The 19,133-nt window shown below is 34.9% G+C and overlaps 1 protein-coding gene across 4 annotated transcripts in view; it reads left to right on the top strand.

The window, feature by feature from the left end:
• RPGRIP1L (RPGRIP1 like) overlaps positions 1 to 19,133 on the top strand; it is a 100,163-nt gene that overhangs the window by 53,376 nt on the left and 27,654 nt on the right. For 3 of the 4 annotated variants that reach the window (XM_012447943.3, XM_021665019.2, XM_012447944.2), the window contains 6 exons: positions 2,223 to 2,601; positions 6,647 to 6,837; positions 7,007 to 7,090; positions 9,625 to 9,726; positions 10,187 to 10,346; positions 11,527 to 11,600. In XM_012447943.3, coding sequence (XP_012303366.2) covers positions 2,223 to 2,601; positions 6,647 to 6,837; positions 7,007 to 7,090; positions 9,625 to 9,726; positions 10,187 to 10,346; positions 11,527 to 11,600 — 990 coding nt within the window. Of the gene's footprint in view, positions 1 to 2,222; positions 2,603 to 6,646; positions 6,838 to 7,006; positions 7,091 to 9,624; positions 9,727 to 10,186; positions 10,347 to 11,526; positions 11,601 to 19,133 lie in introns of those variants that run through there. The other variant, XM_021665020.2, reaches the window with a different exon arrangement.

The following is a 19,133-nucleotide window of genomic DNA, read 5'->3' as shown; positions in this document are numbered from 1 at the left end:
CCAAAATACAGAACGGTTCCATCAGTACAAACAAACTCCCTTGTGCTACTCAGGACACTTTGGAAAAATTAATAATCATACTACTGTTGTCACACATCAAGAGACTTTTGTTAACAATTTCTACTGTTAAGGAAATAAACAGCTATTATTGGACTATCAGTTATTGTCCTTTCAAATTATTTCTTCATGTTAGGTTTCTGAAGTGCAAAGTAGAATGCAAAATTAATATTTTCTTTCTAAGAACTGGGAATTTAAATGCAATTCCTGAGGGAAGCATTTCCCAAACAATGTTTCATGGAGTCTTAATTACAATATTTTCAAATTAATTCCATGATCTAATAAATTCAGAAAACCCTGAATTGAGCAAGGTTAAATAGGATTCTTGACTTTAGGAGTTCTCATATATAACACGATTCTTAATAGGCAATGTAAAGTATGCACTTACATTGAGTAAGAGAGGGATAGGATATAGAGAAACATTTGGTATGTCTGTTCAAGTCATAATTATCTTACCTCTTTTTCTTTGGGAGCTCCCTCACCTCCAGTCCATGGGGCTGGGCTCCCAGTGGCTGGGTTTATGTTAGCAGATCCCATTTTCTTTCACTCCCCACCCAATTATAACTAATGATTTGGGAATATCCACTTGACCCCAGTTGAACCAATCAGATTCTGCCCTCTGAGATCAAAAGAAAGCAAGACATACCTGGAACACGTAAAATTTGGGGCTATGGGCAGCCATCGTCTGCCATGTTAAACAGTGAAGGTAAGACATTGGGTCTGAAGAAAGAGACTAATGAACAAACATACAGAAAAAAATGGAGACCAGATGGAGAGGACATTCTGCTGGTTTTCTAGGCCGCTGCCTTCTGAAGGCCCAACCACATTTCTACTATTTATTCCATGAAATATTCCTGTTACTTTAAAGTCCTTTTTTTGTTGTTTTTCCTAGGTATAATTGGTTTCTATGACTTTCAGTTAAAGAAGCATGACTAATAACACACTGATTCCCAAACTAAAAAAGAGTGCAACTGCTTTCAGAGACCATTTTTTGGCCAGTATTCCTTACAACACACTTTGGGAAATGCTGTTATGGAAATGGGAATTAGAAACAAGGAGACCACATTGTTTGGTTTTGTAGTTTAAAGCTTTCTAGACTCCCAGATTCTGACTTGAATAAGTTGTTTCCTGGTGGAATTTCAGCTCTGGTAGATAGATTGAAGGGGAGAAGTGGAGGTACTTTTTCAGTCATTTCACTTAGCCTCCTATGGCTGAGAGCAAACTACCCCTGGGAAAGCAATATTGTGATTCCCTTCTTAGGTTTCTCCTCTCCACACATCAGATTTCTCCACTACGCAGATAATGAATGACAGCTTTATTTTTTCCTCCTCCAATAAACTTCTCATGGAGTCAGGGTCCCACATGCTCAATCCACATTCATAAACACAGAGGGATGCCTTAAGATAAGTAGAGAATTCTCCAGCACTGAAGCAAACAAAGCACAGAAGCACTAGCATTTTCTTTGTTCCAGATCTCGTCAGCCATGGAAGATTTAACAGTTAAGCACAATTGCTTTCTAAAATACCTGTGTGCCACCCATCTCAGTAATAGTTCCAAAGGAACCATTGAGTAGTTTCTGGTTCTACCTAATAACTCCTTGTTCATCTCTCTCCTGAAGTATTCTTCTAGTCCTAGCTCTTTATCCCTTCAAGGTTTATCTCTGACTCTGTTCTCTTTTTCTTATAAGAGTTGAACTTTGTTATACTAGTTAATTTGGCCTCAGGTATCTGCTTCCTCAAATTCCAACAGTTCAGGATGAGGGCCAACCCAACTATAACAGAATCATTACTCTGGGTGGGCAGGTGAATGTCTTTTAGTTAGGACATTCGTCTGTGGACCCATTGCTCACTATAGTCTTTAGTTATCAAACAGAATTAAAGAACATCAGATTAACATTTTTCTTGGTTTTATTTGATTTTAGCACCAATCTCTACATGTATGCTCAGTCTCCAAGGTTTCTTGCTAATAACACAGGATCATGTATTCATACATGTTCTAGGGAATATTGATTTTCAATAAGAATCAAAGATTATTTTACTGAGAAATTATGAAGTGAAAATATGCAGCTTTTGTCATTGACAAAATTATCTTATTTGGGGGTTGGCAGCTGCTGTTTATCTTTTAACTGCATTATTTCTATAATATAAATATGTATGTTTTTCCAGTTAAGTCAGCAAGCACCCAAAACTACTCAACTCAGTTCTACAGATTCCACAGATGGCAACCTAAATGAACTTCACATTACAATAAGATGTTGCAACCACCTGCAGTCCCGAGCAAGCCACCTGCAGCCACACCCATATGTTGTATACAAGTTTTTTGATTTTGCAGACCATGATACAGCCATCATTCCCAGTAGCAATGATCCACAGTTTGATGATCATATGTATTTCCCAGTGCCAATGAACATGGATTTGGATCAATACCTTAAGTCAGAGTCTCTGAGTTTTTATGTTTTTGATGATAGTGATACCCAGGAGAATATTTACATAGGAAAAGTCGATGTGCCTCTGATTTCATTGGCACATGACAGGTGTATCTCAGGTAAGTCCATGTTCTTGAATCTATAAAATTGTAAAACAAAGCATTATAAATTAGTGTTATGGATATGATTTGTTTGTAACTAATCATCCTAACCTCTTCTCAGTCTTTAAACTTTGGAGCTATATTACTATATTTAAAATAAAGTTATTTTCTTACTAGTAGCTCTAAGGATCACAATGTGCATTTTATCCCAGTCTACTTAAAATTAATACTAACTTAATGGAGTTAAATACTTAAGGTATTTATATTAAATATTTAACTCAATTAAAATATAAAAAATACAATGTCACTCTCATCTTCTTTTTGCCATTATTATCATATATATGTATATAGTATGCCTCTCTATATTTTATATACCCAACAATACAATGTTGTAATTATTGCTTTATAAAGTCTTCTATTCTTTAGAGAAGTTAAGAGAAGGGAGAAAATATGTAATTATAAAAGACTTTGATATTTACCTACATATTTGCTATTTCTGGTATTCTTTATTTCTTCCTGTAGATTTGAGTTACTGTCTAATACCAGTTTCTTACTCCAATATAGCTCCATTTCCTTCCCCTCCTTTGTACTATCACCATTGTGCTTGCTATGTTATGAGCCCAACAATATAATTTTATAATTATTGTTGTATGCAATTATCTTTTAAATAAGAGGAGAAAAGAGAAAATACGTATTTATACTATGTTATATAATTACCTATGTAATTACCTTTATTAGTCTCCATTCCTTTGTGTGGATTTGAGTTACCACTTGATGTCTCTTTCCTTCAGCCTGAAGTACTTCCTGTGATATGTCTTGTAAGTTAGGTGTCTCCTGGCAGTGAATTCTCTCAATCTTGGAGGATTCTGTTTTCTGGGAATTTTTATTTTGCTTTTGTTTTTTGAAGGACAGCCTTGCTGTATATAATATTTTTGGTCAACAGTTTAGTTTAGTTCACTTTTTAACTTTCTACACCTTGAGTACTTCAGACCCTTCTGGGATCCATTGTTTCAGATAATAAATCAGTTATTAATTTTATTGAGGTTCTCTCTTACTTGATGCTGTTTTCCAATCTTTCTATTTGTTTTGGCTTTCAACAGTTCTACTTATGTGTCTAGATGTGGATCCTTTTGCATTTATCCTGTTTCGAATTTGTTGAGATTCCTGTATGTGTAGTGTAATGTTACGTACCACATTTAGGGAGTTTACTGCCATTATATTTTCAGTTATTCTTTTCTGCCCCTTTTTTCTTCTCCTTCTTGAACTTCCAGTACATGTACCATATGTTGGCATGTTTGATGGTTTCCCCACAGGTTTCTGAGGCTGTGTTCATTTTTGTTCTTCTGTAAGTTCAGATTTCCTAGGAACCCTCTATTGAATTTTTTCATTGCAATAAGTATACTTTTCAACTCCATAATTAGGGGTCTTGCTATGTTGCCCAGGCTGGACTTCAACTCTTAGGCTCAAGTTCTCCTTCCTCAGCCTCCTGAGCAGCTAGAACTACAGGCAGGTGCTACTGCACCCAAGCATTATAATCTCTTATTATATTCTCATTTTATAAAACATTATCATTATACTTTCCTTTTAATTCTTTAAACATGCTTTCTTTTAGTTCTTTGAACATATGGATAATAGCTGCTTTGAGATCTTTGCCAAGTCTAACGTGGTCATTCTCAAAAAATGTCTATTGATAGGTTTTTTTTCTGTGTATGCAGTACATTTTCCTATTTCTTGGCATGTCTCATGAGTGAAAATGGACATTTTGGATATATATTGTAACGTCATTTCCTAGATGGTTATTGTTGCTATTTTTGTTTGTTTGGTGACTTGCCTGGACTAATTCTGTAGAATCTGTTTCCCCTACTGTGTATAGCCACTGATGTCTCTGCTAAGTTTTGTTTATTTTCTTTTGTTTCCATTTTAACCATAGGTCAGCATAGCTTAGTGGTTAGCCAGTGACTGTTCAAAGGTGTGCTTAAACACCTTGAGCTAGTAGGTTTCCACCCTTTGCCTATGAGTCAGTGTGTGGCATGGAGGATACTTTCAAATCAAAGTTCAGTCTACAAGCCTGCCTCAACTTTTACTTTACGAATTGGCTAGACCTCTCAGTCAGCCAGGGACAGATAGCTTACCAGGGTCCTGTTTGATTTCTTCTGAGCATTTACACAGCTTTGTGCATGCCCATAGCCTTCCACACCATGAGCTATGAATAGGATCTTGTTGAGGCCCACTTTTTTTTTTTTAAGATGGAGTCTTGCTCTGTAGCCCAGGCTGGAGTGCAGTGGCGCCACCCGGACTCACTGCAACCTCCTCCTCCTCCCAGGTTCAAGCAATTCTCCTGCCTCAGTCTCATAAGCAGCTGGGATTGCAGGCACCCACCACCACACCTGGCTAATTTTTGTAGCTTTAGTAGAGACAAGGTTTCACCATGTTGGCCAAGCTGGTCTCGAACTCCTGACCTCAAGAGATCCACCCCGCTTGGCCTCCCACCACCCCACCTGGCCAACACCCACTTTTGATATCTTATTCCTTGGATCTCCCTTTTAAATTGTTGGTTGGTCTTCTGGTCTTTTGGCTTGCCGCAACCAGTATTGAGACCTTAGGCTGTCGTGGTGATATTGACCTTCTCTGATTGTTTGCCACTGAGGTTGCTGTTGTTTTTAACAATGCCTCTGGGCATGAAATTATCTATATTTTGTTCCACATATAGTCAGCCGCCTACAACAGAGGCTGCCAGTCTTCCTAGTCTATCCTAGCCTGGCATAACTTCTGCAAAATGGGACTGGGGGAGAAAGGGGAGGATGAGCGCAGTCCCATAGATTCCTACTGTTCTTACTGAGGTGCAGTAGATTTTCTTGAGTAAATGCTTCTTCATTTATCCAATATCTTTGATCAATTTCCAGAGTCCTTAAATGGTTATTTTTGACCATTTTATCCAGTTTTATCATCATTTTTTAAGAGCAGATTTGCTGAGGTTTTTACTTAGCCATTCTGGAAGTCTTACTATGCCTGTAATAGAGGTTTATCACCTCCTTATGTTCTACCTATATCCTTTTATCCTACCAAAAGTCTAGAGTTTTGGGAGTTGTTTTTTTTCCAGCCATTAAAAGGAGTATCAACACTTGAAAGCAAAGTAAAGGATACCCTTAAGCAAAAATTAATGCTTGAAATTTAGGTTTAAGCTGGGTACCTGTAGTCCCAACTACTCCAGAGGCTGAGTAGGTGGATGACTTAAGGCCAGGAGTTCAAGGCTGCCAGTGTGCTATGATTGCATCTGTGAATAATCACTGCACTCCAGCCTGGGCAATGTCATGAGACCCTGACTATTTAAAAAATAATAAAAAAGATATATAGGTTTGTTTTTTTTTAAGTCAGAGATTTTTTTCATACCCAAAAATCTAGTACAACTATTACCATTTGAGACTCAATGTAACAGATTCACATTTCTTTTGTTACTGCTATTTGTTGTAGATGGTCCGTTTATTTTATGGACTTTTTCTGTGCTACTATTAATTTGGAGTGATTTAACAAATCCCAATAAAATATATTTAAAATTATAATAGAATTATATGGTAACATAAATATTCCTTTAGATGTGTAAATTATTTGAAATTTTAAAGTATTAATATATTTTTCTTGAAAGACAAGCCTTACAAAAACTTTCAGGTCAAAATGGAGGTTGATACTTGAGCCATAAGCCTTCTTGAAGGAAGGCTAAGAATTCTGAAAAATCTCTGACTTTAATTTTAGTGAATTAAAATATTTATAAATTAATTTTCTCATCTTTGAATCAGCATTATCTTTGAGGCCTTCACTTCTGGAGGAAGTCTACTTGAGAGATGAACCTGTCATAGATCATTTTGTCTTTATTTTACTCTCTAAACCATCTGAATTCTGAGTAAAAGGCAAAATTATTTTTAAAGTAGGGGGTACAGCCGCCTGGCTAGCTCAGTCAGTAGAGCTTGAAACTCTTAAAGTAGGGGGGTAGTTCTTTGTTCTTCTTTAATTCTTATGGTAATAGAACTTCACCCTAGCATTAATTAAAATTGTTGTAATTTGACAGGAATATTTGAGTTAACAGACCATCAAAAGCATTCTGCTGGCACCATCCATGTTATATTGAAATGGAAATTTGCTTACCTTCCACCAAGCGGATCAATAACAACTGAAGACTTAAGAAATGTCATACGCAAAGAAGAGCCAGAAGTTGTTCAAAGACTTCCTCCAGCATCCTCTGTTAGCACACTAGTTGTAGTGAGTAACAGTGACTTTTAATTTTTCTACAAGTGTAAAATTTTGAATATAAAACTTAAGAACTAAACTAAACTAAGCCACCCCCACCAAAAAAAAAAAATAGCTAAAATCTTATCTGAAATCTACTGGTCATCATACTCAGTCTGACATATTGGTTGGTTTGTCTTAGGCACCAAGACCTAAACCAAGACAACGTTTAACACCAGTAGATAAGAAGGTGTCTTTCATGGATATCATGCCGCATCAGAGTGATGTGAGTAGTAAACACTGAAAATACTGATTTTTTTCATAACAAATATTTGAAATAAATGACACAGGTATACTATTCCCTACCTGATTTAAATGGAAACAGGTGAATAAAATATGTCTTTTCCCATTAAAATGATTGCTTTGTGTTTTGGCACTAAATATATGTGTTAACTGTTCAAATTTTTTGTCTAAACCCTTTTGTGGGCCCTTATCTCTCTCTAGCTTCTGCCCCAATCCTCTGTTCCTATTTATTAAAAAAAAAAAATCTTCAAAAAATTGTCTAAATTCTGTCTTCTTCACTTCACATTGGTTCTTGAACTCACTTCAGTTAAGCTTTTATCCTCCTAAAACTATTCTTACTAAGGTCACAGTGACTTTCTGCCATATGCAGTAGTCAATTCTCAGTGCCTCTCTTAATCTCCCAGGAGCATTTGACACAGTGGAATACGGGCCTCTCTTCTCTTGGCCTCTGGGACACCATGCCTTTCTAGCTTTCCTCCAACTTTACCGTTATACTTCTCACACTCCTTGACCATATGTCTAAATGTCAAAGTGCCTCTGCAGTCAACCTCAGACCTCTTCTCAATCCATATCTACATTAAGAGATCTTGTACAGTCCCATGGCTTTAAAAAGCAACTATATGCTGACACTTTCATATTTATAATCTTTAGTCTAGACCTCGCTGCTGAATTCATTTTCTTACTACCTATTTAATATGCAATGAATGTTTAACAGGAATTTAAACTTAACATGTCAAAAACCAAACTCCTGATGATACCAACTGTCTCCCAAAATCTTTGCCTCTTTCAGTGTTTCCCATTCTCTGTAAATGACATAATCATTCACTTGATTGCACACACATGAAATTTTGGAGGCATCCCTTTGTCTCCTCTTTTTGTCTCACCATACATCCAGGTCATCCACAAAAGCTGTCAGCTGTACTTTAAATATATACTGTATTCAGATTGTTACCATTCTCTCTCAAATGCACTTTTTAGAAAATGTATCTTCTTTGTAATTCACATATAGGTTATATAGTAAAGAACGTAAATCTTAAGCACAGAGCTCAATGGATTTTTAAATATGTACACACCTTTGTAACTACAACCTGTATCAAAATATTCTGTCTCTCCAGAGCTTAAAATAATACCTGGCACATACAGAGCACTTAATATATATGTGATAATTAATGAATTCAATAGTTATAAATCAGTAGATGTTTTATCACTAGTATTTATTGAGTGCTTATTACGTGCTTTACATACGTTGGACTTATTTAGTCCTCACAACAACTGTATGCCATTCATACTAGAATTATTCCCATTTAAAGATGGGGAAAGTGATGTTTAAGTAAATGACCACTAACATTAAAAAGACATAAACATAGAGGTGTTTGTTGCATTGTTACTCATAATACCTAAAAATTGTGAACTAGCTAAATGTCCAGCAGTATTAAAATCGTTCATTAAGCCATAGTATATCCATCAATATAATATTCTTTTGTCACTTAAAATTGTTTTTCCAAGTTTCATATAAGGAGAAAATATTTATAATATTAAATTTTTTAATGTAACATGATATATTTATCATAGTTATCACTATGCAACTGAAATTTTTATTTCCATCAAGAATTAATTTTAAAGAAATAGAAATCTAAGAAGTTTGATAGATATTACCATTGAGTACTAGATTTATATTGATTTCTTTTATATTTATCTTTCACATTTCCTATATTGGCCATGTTTACTTTTAAAAATAGTAAAAGTCATAAGCTGTATTTTAAAACTAAACATTAGTTTATTAACCCAGGAATAATAACTAACTATAAATTCATATTTGATGAAATAAAAAGATGACATTGATCATAAGGAATACATACCTATGATAGCATATAGCATTTTTAAAATCATGTGAATAATTTATAATCGGCATAGAAATGTTAGAAAATACAAAGAAGAAAAAAAAACAGCAAAAATAAAATTTAATGTTCCCAAATGTAAAACTCAGAGATACCATTTTGATGAATTTCCTTTCATACTTTTTCCTGTGGAAATACACACAGATATATGTTGGATTCCTCATTTGTATTTTAACAAAACATAATACAACTATATACATTGTTCTGTAAATAGCTTTTTTACTCAGCACCATGTTATGTATTATCTGTAATGTTAATAAACACAGATCTGTATCATTATTTGGATGCAGCACATTTTATTTAATTCCCTATTGTTGGACATTTGCATCGCTCTCATTTTTTTTTTTTTTTTTTTTTTTGCTATTGTGAACAGTGCTTCAAGAACTAAACTTGCAGTTCTTCAATTGCATATATATATTTTTAAATATATATTTATATTTTAAAGAATATCGATACCATTTTATCGAAATATACTAAGTAAATTCAGTGTCATATGAGTTACTATTATATTTGCTGCCAATTTTATTAGTTCATTAATATATATGGAATAGTCAGAATGATTTGGGATTTAGTAATAAATAAAAAATAACATACATGCATGTTTTCACATTAATATAAGGAGACTTCTCCTCCTCCTGAAGATATGAAGGAAATTTTGCCAGAAGTGGAGCATATACCAGAAATAGAAATTAATGTGCCAACTGTTTCACATGTTCCCAAGGTATGCATTTGTGTTAAAATTATTTTGGAAGGTTTAATTTGGTTCTTAAAGACTTTGTCTTATAAGTTTTGACATGACTCAGAAAGTTATAGCATTTATCCTATTTTTATATATGACTTCCTTGGAACAAAAAGTCAAAAATATGACAAGTGTAACAGCTGTAATTATTACTGCTATTGGCAGGTAATATATGGATATGTGAATTAAAGTCTTAATGTAAAATTCATTTTGAGATTAATACATTTTTTATTCTTAGTACATATTCAGATTTCCATTTATCTATATATTGTCATTTGTCTGCACAAATCGAAGTGGTTGTTTTCTGAGTCTCATACATATTACATATCTGTATATTTAAGTCTCAAATTTATATGCTTTATTATTCAAATGTTCCAGCAAGAATGCTATAAAATGTGATCTAAGCAATAATAAATATACCAGTGTGCTTTTATTTCTTCAGGTTTCACAAGAAAGCAGTGTAGATGAGGTAAAAGAGAATACTGAGAAAATGCAGCAAGGAAAAGATGATGTGTCTTTACTATCTGAAGGTCAGCTTGCAGAACAAAACTTGCCGTCTTCTGAAGATGAAACAGAAATAACAGAGGACTTGGAACCAGAAGGTGACTTCCTTTTTTAAACTAACATTATTTACTTAACTCTGTGCTTTGTTTTGACTGTTAGAGTATGCATCATAGAACATGCTCATTTAATAGCAGGATCTACTTCACAATACCTGTTTCTTGACAGAAATGATAGAATATAGTTCTGTCTGCTTAGCTGTAGTTAGGTGGAATTGTTGTATCTCTGCTTATTTCAACTTGGAGCTCCACAATGGAATACAAATGTTGTTACTGACCATGTTCCCAATTTATGTTTTAAACAGTTTTATATTCCCTTTGAGTTCAGCATTATCATCTGCATTAGTGTAGAGGTCTTGACTTAAAAATTGAAACCCAGCCAAAATGACCACTTACTGTATTTTTTTAAATCTGGTAAAAGCAAACTAATCTGTAAGAATAGGAACAGGGAGGGGCAGAAGAGAAGAGATTACAGAAGGACCTAAGGAGACTTTTGGAGGTGATGGATATGTTCACTATCTTAACTGTGGTGTTGGTTTCACAGAGTTATACTTATGGCAAAACATCTAATTTTAGCCAGGCATAGTGTTGCATGCCTGTAGTCCCAGCTACTTTGGAGGCTGTGAGGGAAAGATTACTTGAGCCCAGGACTTCGAGGCTGGAGTGTGCTATGTGGTGCCCGTGAATAGCTACCGTACCCCAACCTGGGTAACATAGCAAGACCCTGTCTCTAAAAATAATTAAAATATATTTTTGTGTGTGTATGTGTGTGTGTGTGTATGTGTGTGTGTCAGGTTTTGCAGTTTAATTGTGTGCAGTTTATTGTGTTTATTTTGTCAGTTTTATATCAATAAAGCAATAAAAATTTTAAAACTTTTGAATAATAAGGATAGCATTGACTTACATAACATTATTGGTCAGACTTAAAAAACATCTATTACCCTATGCTTCTCTTTTTAAAAATTTTTTCTTAAATTTTACAATAAGGTGTTTTTTTATTGGCATTTCCTTTGCTTCTACGATTACCCTTGAAATTTTTAGTCTTTTTTTTTCCCTAAAATGTAATATGTCTATAAACAAATTTGTTACTAAAAAAGATCTAGACATAATTACCATGTTTCTTAAGGTTTTCTTATGGTGTGTGCTTGTTTCTCTTTATTTCACAGGGTATAAGTAGAACTGGTTTAACTTGTGTAAATGTTACTTTTTTATTTTTTAACAGTTGAAGAGGACATATCAGCTTCTGACAGTGATGACTGTATTATTCCAGGTCCTATCTCCAAGAATATCAAACAGGTCAGTAATTTGATGCCAACTAGAAATGTTCTGAAATAAGGCTGTCTTTCATTCACAGTACATATACAGTCTTCATATATAAAAATCTTAAGGAAAACTGTTTCTGGAAAAACTTCAGTGTTTATTTTAATCTTAACAAAGTAGTCATCTAGTACAAGAAATTTTTATTTATGGTTTCATTATATAATGGACTATAACATATAAGTATTATTTTTTGCAAAGAGTACCTTTAATCAATATCTCCAAGAGTTATTTGCTAAAACTAGCTGACTTCCTTGACTCCTTTTCAAGACTAACATACCAAGATGTGTTGAAGCAGATCTGAACTTTAAAGAACTCAAAATGTGAGATGCCCTTTGAAACTATAATAGTTTGCCTATGTGAATTTATAGACTACTCTTACCTAGATATATCCACTGATAATATGTTACAGTTATTTCATTTCTGCCCAAAAAAATGAAGCCTTCTTAGAAAGCAATTAATCTTGTGCAGGTGTACTTCGCTAATCTCATAGCACACGGCTGAAAAGTAGTATGCAAATTGACATTTTGAGAAGAGAATTATATTTTTAAAAATATATATGGGAAGTATACTGTTTACCAGAGCATTTTTTTTATAAGAGGGAAAAAGTTTCTATAAAGTAAATGTAAGTAGAGTAAAAAGCTCTAGCTTTTTCTGTTCATCTACATTAATTTTTCTTAAATGACTGTTTTTTTGTAGAATTTTTATTTTATTGATAAGAATTGGAATATTTCTTTTAACTCTTTCTTCACATATTCCTAGCTTAATCTCTCTTTAAAACAAAATCACAGACCAGGCACAGTGCTTCACACCTGTAATTCCAAAACTCTGGGAGCCCAAGGCGGGAGGATCACATGAGCCCAGAAGTTCAAGGCTGCAGTGACTATGGCTGCACCACTGCACTGCAGTCTGGGTAACAGAGTGACATTCTGTCTCTACCCAAATAAATAAAACAAAACAATAGAGCAGAACATTTCTGTTGTTGTCACAGATTCCTCCATGAAGTAGAGATATCCATTGTTTCTGTGCTTGACAAATACAAATAGAACAGTTCATCTGTCCAAAGTTTTACCATTATTATTATATATTTATTAATTATAATCTCATCTAACCTATGAAAACTCCTACTTAGACCTACAATAGAACCATGTGTATGTTGGCAACATTGCTAGGATCTCAGTGAAGTTGTACATTGCTCTTAACTAAGGTAAAATAAACTTTAATGAAGAAGTTTAGCAAAAGAAATAATTATTTCTCTAAAATATTCAAATAATTTAATGTACATATACATATTTTTTCTTTGTAATAAACTGGATTTTTTCCATTGCTTAAGGTAAAATAATTTGTGTTACTTTGCTACAGCCTGATACAGTCTTCACTACCATTCCAAAATTTGATTTCCTTTAATGGTTTCAGATGCTATCTGAAATGTGAACATCATTTAAAGCAAGCAGTTCTTCATGCTTCACCTCCCATGGGTTTTTAAAATTCTATTTTCAGCAGCAGTCACTGACCAGCACCTATGTTTTCTTAGTTTGTTTTGTGTTACTATAAAGCTATACCTGAGGGTGGGTAATTTAAAAAGAAAAGTAGTTTATTTGACTCACAGTTCTGCAGGCTGTAAAAGAAGCAGGGCACTGGCATTTGCATTTGGTGAGGGCCTCAAGCTGCTTTCACTCATGGCAGAAGGCTAAGGGGAGCCAGAGCATGTGGAGATCACATGCCAAGAAAGGAAGCAAAAGAGAGAGAAGTAAGAGTTGCCAGTTTATTTTTAACAATCAGCTCTCAAGGGAACTAACAGAGTGAGGGCATTAATCTATTCATGTGGGATTTGCTCCCATAGCCCGAACACCTCCCGCTAGACTCCACCTCCCCACACTGCAGATTAAATTTTAACATAACTTTGGTGGCGACAAACAAATCATATTCAAACCACAGCATATTGTTAACAGGTGAAATTTAGCTTTGGTAAATTATATACCAAATATAGTAAAATGGTATCATCTGAAAGCCTGCGAGCAAAACTCAGCAATGGCTAATGGTATTGTTTGAATGATGGTATCCCCTCCAAAACTTATGCTGAAACTTAATCCCCAATGCAACAGTATTAAGAAATGTGGCCTTTAGGAGATGATTAAGTCATGAGGACAGAGGTCTCATGAATGAGATTAGCACCCTTATGAAAGGGCATGATATTGAAGAGACATTGTCTTGCTCTTCTACCATATGACAACATAGCATTCCTCTTCTGCAGAGGTTGCAGCAACAAGGCACAATCTTGGAAACAGAGAGCAGCCCTCATTAAACACCAAACCTGCTGACACCTTGATCTTGGACTTCCCAGTCTCCAAAACTCTGAGAAATAAATTTCTATTATTCATAAGTTACCCAGTCTGTGATATTTCATTGTAGCAGCACAAATGGACTAAGACAGTGAAATACAGGATTTTCTATTGATTTTACCAGTTTTTGTGTGTACTACTTTAGCAAATCATTTAATATGAATACTAGAACCCTTCTCTTTAAAGATTGCAAAAGTGGTACAAAGAACTTCTGTATATTCCTTACTCGAATTCACAGATTTTAACTTTTTACTCATTTGTTTTATCATTTCTAGTCTCTCTCCTGCATATGCATATAGTGCACATACTTAGGTATTTACTTATAAACATACATTCTTTCATACACAATTGTTATAAACCATTTGAGTGTTGCAGAAATCACCCCCCTTTAACCCTAAACACTTCAGAACAATTTTATGATACTGTTACCTAATTTACAGTTTTCATTAGAATTTTGCCAGTTGTCCTAGTAGTATCATTTACAGTATCTTACTCATGTAGTCCAAGATCCAATCCAAGATCACACATTGCATTTAGTTTTCATGGCTCCTTAGCCTCCATTAATCTGTAATGGTTCTTCAGGCTTTCTTGCAGTCTTTTGTAACAGTGACACCCTTTAATACAGGCCATTTATGTTGTAAAATATTCTTCATTGAATTTGTCTGGTGTTTCCTCGAGATCAGATTCCAGTTATACATTTTGGTAGGAATACAGAAGTGATACTATGTCCTCTTCATTGCATCATATCAGGAGGCACAAAATGTCATTTTGTCTAATTATTGATGGTGTTAACTTTGGTTGAAGTATTGTTTCATAAATTCTTTTGTAAGCTTAAAAATACTTGTGGTTCATTCATTTTTTCTTTTGTCTTCTCTTTAAAAACTGCTTCTAGTAGAAATCTCAGAATAGTGAGACATAGCTTTCATAGGGAGGAATGTATTACTGAATGCCTGTTATGTGCTAAGTACATCCTATGTTAATATTTCCTCACAAGAATTCTTCATTTATTAGCATGCAGTGTGTGTCAGGCAGGCATACAAGAAGCAATTCCTTCCCTCAAAGAATTCGTAGTCTGTGGGGGAAACACAAATTATAATCCATAGTGATCTGCACCAGGAGAATGGAGTGCATGGGGTGCTATGGGAGCATTCAGAAGGGGTCCCTAAGTCAGCATGAGGGGCCTTCCCTTCATCAAGGATGACATCCTAGAGTCAGTAAAGCTGGAGCCAGTGTTGAAGATGATTGGGAGTTCATGAAAAGAGAGAGAAAATTATAGGCCATAGAAATGAAAAGCATGAGAATCTGAGAGAACATAGTGCATGACTTGTTCTAGAATTCAGAATGGTTTTAGGATGGGCCAACCCTATTATGATATGCTTAGGAAGCCCAGGAGAATAGGCTGAAAAGGTAGGCATAATCTAGAGCATTGAGACCTCTGAGATTTATAAGGAATGGGGATAGAAGATCACTCATTCATTAAACAGATATGTATGTTGTGAGCATTTGCTGTGTTCCTGGCCTTGTTCTAGGGACTGGGAATAGATCTATGAATACAAAAAATTAAGCTCCTGTTCTTAAGGAGTTTGCACGTTTAGATCACATTTTGAAAGATCATACCGTCAGTAATGTAAAAAATAGATTAGAATAGAGGCACAGACTAGTTAAAAAGGAATTAGATAACCCTACTCTAAAGTTATCCCCACTTTGTAGACTTTTAAAAAATTGCCTTTATTTATATCACAAAATTAGGACTAGAAGTAGTACCCTAGATAAATATCATTTATGCCAGTTACACTGTGAATTTGAAGTATCTGATATACTGTGTAAGCAATTTAAGATTATTCAATTTCTTTTCTTCATGTTACAGAATCTGACAGTTCATAGTTATTTCTTAGAAATGTTGATCCTTAAAAGGAATCTAACAGATTTCCTAGGACTTCTACATATTACTTGGTTCTTTCTCTTCATGTCTGTGATGTATAATTAATCATAGATTACTTCATTTTGTTTCATTTCATTTACAACATTTATGAGCTTCACTTTGTCAGTCTGAAATGCTTGTCCCCTCCTTTCCTTTCCAAAGTGGCGTAATTAGTGTTAGCATCTTTTTTAACAGGCTACATAAAGTTTAGTGGCTGGATTAAATCAAGTCATTAACATAATGTGCCACCCAATTTGCCCCTATCTCTCTTCGTTTCCCGGACATCAAAGTGCCACATAGCGCAAGTGTAATTGGGCCTTGCTGGCCTGTCAGATTCCGTCAATCTGACAACTGCTGCTTTTACTAAAAAGCTTCTAGGCATGATAATTAATGGTGGGGGCGGGGGCAGAAGTCTGAGAAATGTAAAACTTTGGACATTTCTCTATGAATATTTTATTGATTTGAATAATCAGAAGTTAACAGTATAAATTTGATGTATAATACATTGATTAAAAGCCTTGTTTTAGGTCCTCAAAATAGACATCAAAACTGAACATTTGCATCTGCCATGGCATTAAAAAAATTTAACAATCCATCCTTGCATTATTTCTAATTTTATCATTCAATAGTGCAGTTTTCATTTTTCACAACAAAATGTATTGCCATGAACTCACAGCTGACTTAAAATATGCCCACAGGTGAGAATAGGAAATTACAGGTTGAAGGAGCAATGGACTCTTCTGTGCTGTGCATATTTACATCATTCTCTTTCTCTGTTCCTACTAATAGCAGTTTTGTAAAAGCTGCCATATTCAATTGGACTAAATTGCAGTTCCACTTGGAAACTAGGTTCTCTGAACAATGAGCTGGCATTCCCAGGTGATTACAATAATGATGTTCAGCGAAATATGTTTAAAACTTTGAAAGGCACAATGCAAAAAGCAATTTACTAGCTTTAGAATTCACGTATGAAAAATTATTAAATCAGGAATCAAATATGATATCCTCTCAGTGGATAAAATAAGCTGCTCTCCATGTTTTACATGTGGCAGCTTAAGCTAGACAGAGACTAGGTTTTAAAATATATTTTACTTGACCAGGCACAGTAGCTCACGCCTGTAATCCCAGCACTTTGGGAGGCTGAGGTGGGCAGATTACCTGAGGTCAGGAGTTCAAGACCAGCCTAACCAACATAGTGAAACCCTGTCTCTACTAAAAATACAAAAATTCACTGGGCATGGTGGTGGACATCTGTAATTCCAGCTACTCAGGGAGGCTGAGGCAGGATAATCCTTGAGCATGGTAGGCAGAGGTTGCGGTGAGCTGAGATCGCACCACTGCCCGCCAGCCTGGGCAACAGAGCAAGACTCCATCTCAAAAATAAATAAATAAATAAAAATAAAATATATTTTATATAAAGCCAGAAATGTTGACATACTCTCCTGACAGAAATTTCTTTTAAACTATTTTTGTACTTTGCAATTTAACTAACTCTAATATACCATAAACATTTTTCCATAACAGTATACTCTATTTTTTTAACATACCCATAATATTCCATTTATGGCCATACCATATTTATTTAAATAAGCCCCTTTTGATGGACCCTTAAGTTTCTGTCATTTTTTGCTAATACAAGTATTTCTGCTTAAAATGAACATTGTTATATATAACAATGTTTGAAAATTCCTGTTTTCTCCTATCACACTCTTTGCCAAATTAATGAATAAGAAATTATGCCTCAGTGATGATTTCATTTAAAAAGAAACAAATGGGGCCAGATGTGGTAGCTGACACCTGTAATCCTAACACTTTGGGAAGTCCAAGGCAAGAGGATTGTTTCAGGCCAGGAGTTCAAGACCAGCTTGGGCAATGTAGCAGGACCCCCATCTCTATGAAAATAATTTTTTTACATTAGCCAAGCCTGGTGACAGATGTCTATAGTCCTAGCAACTCCGAAGGCTGAGGTTGGAGGATCACTTTAGCCCAGGAGTTCGGGGCTACAGTGAGCTATATCATACCACTGCACTCCAGCCTGTGTGAGAGAGGAGAACCTGTCGCTGAAAAGCACAAACACGCAAAAGAAATACAAAAAGGTTTTCCTGTACATATATTTTTATTTGAACATACAGACATAACATTTAAGTTTATGTAAGCAAAGAAAGTGTCTGGAAAAAGTACATCTGACAGCGTTAGCAGTGAATATCTGTAAGGCAAGAGTCAGCAAACAATGGCCCATGTGCCAAATCCAAATCCAGCCCTCTACTGTTATTGGAACCCAGCCACCCATTCATTTACATGTTATCTATTGCTGCTTTCACTCTACAAGGGCAAAGTTGAATACCGTACAGCCTGCAATGCCAAATACATTTGCTATTCATCCTTTAACAGAAAAAAAAATTGCCAACTCCTGAGTTAGGTGGTAGAATGAAACAAGAAGCTTTTATGTTTGTCATTTGGTTATTTATATTGTTATATTATTTTTAGTGGTGAGCATGGATTGACTCAAAAAAGGAAATAACTAATTCTGTACTGAAATGTTGAATAATAGCTGAAGGACAGTTTAACATGAATATTGTGGAAGCTTTTCTATAAAATGTTAGAAGTCTCTGTAGATGGAAGATTTTTTGCTTTAGAGCAATATTTCTCAAAGTATGATCCCCAGAGATCAGCATCAGCATCTGCATCACCTGAGAATTTGTGAGAGATGCAAATCCTTGGCCCCACCTCAGACCTAATGAATTAGAGGCTCTATGGAGTCCACCAGTCTGTGTTTTATCAAATGATTCTGTGGTATGCTAAAGCGCAAGAACCATAGTTTTAGGAAAAAGCAGTACTTTTCACCCTTGGCTGCACATTAGAATCATCTAGGGAGCGTCGTTAAATGCCAGGGCCCAGGCTCCACCCAGATAAATTAAGTCAGACTTTTGTTTATAGCTCCCCTGGTGATTCTAATGTGCAGCCAAAATCAAGAACCACTGTACTACAACATCTGTTCTCAATGATGGTGAAAGGAGAATGGCATATCAAAATCACCTGAAATTGAGAGTTTTTTTTTTTTTAGAAAAATTCTCCTTGCTTCACATTGCTGCCATAGTAAACCACAATTAAGGATGGAAATATGTCATACAGGTTTGTATCTATTTATACACATACACACAACATTTTTATAGTGATAAAATAATGCCAATTTATAATTATTTGGAGATTAATTTGGTATTAGGGCAGAAAAAAATAATCCAAATCACT

This window comes from Aotus nancymaae, unplaced genomic scaffold (assembly GCF_030222135.1).
Source record: "Aotus nancymaae isolate 86718 unplaced genomic scaffold, 86718_ANA_hifiasm-v0.15.2.pri h1tg000030l, whole genome shotgun sequence".
Taxonomy (NCBI): domain Eukaryota; kingdom Metazoa; phylum Chordata; class Mammalia; order Primates; family Aotidae; genus Aotus; species Aotus nancymaae.
The sequence above is the reverse complement of the archived record's forward strand: the minus strand, read 5'-3'. Positions and strand labels throughout refer to the sequence as shown.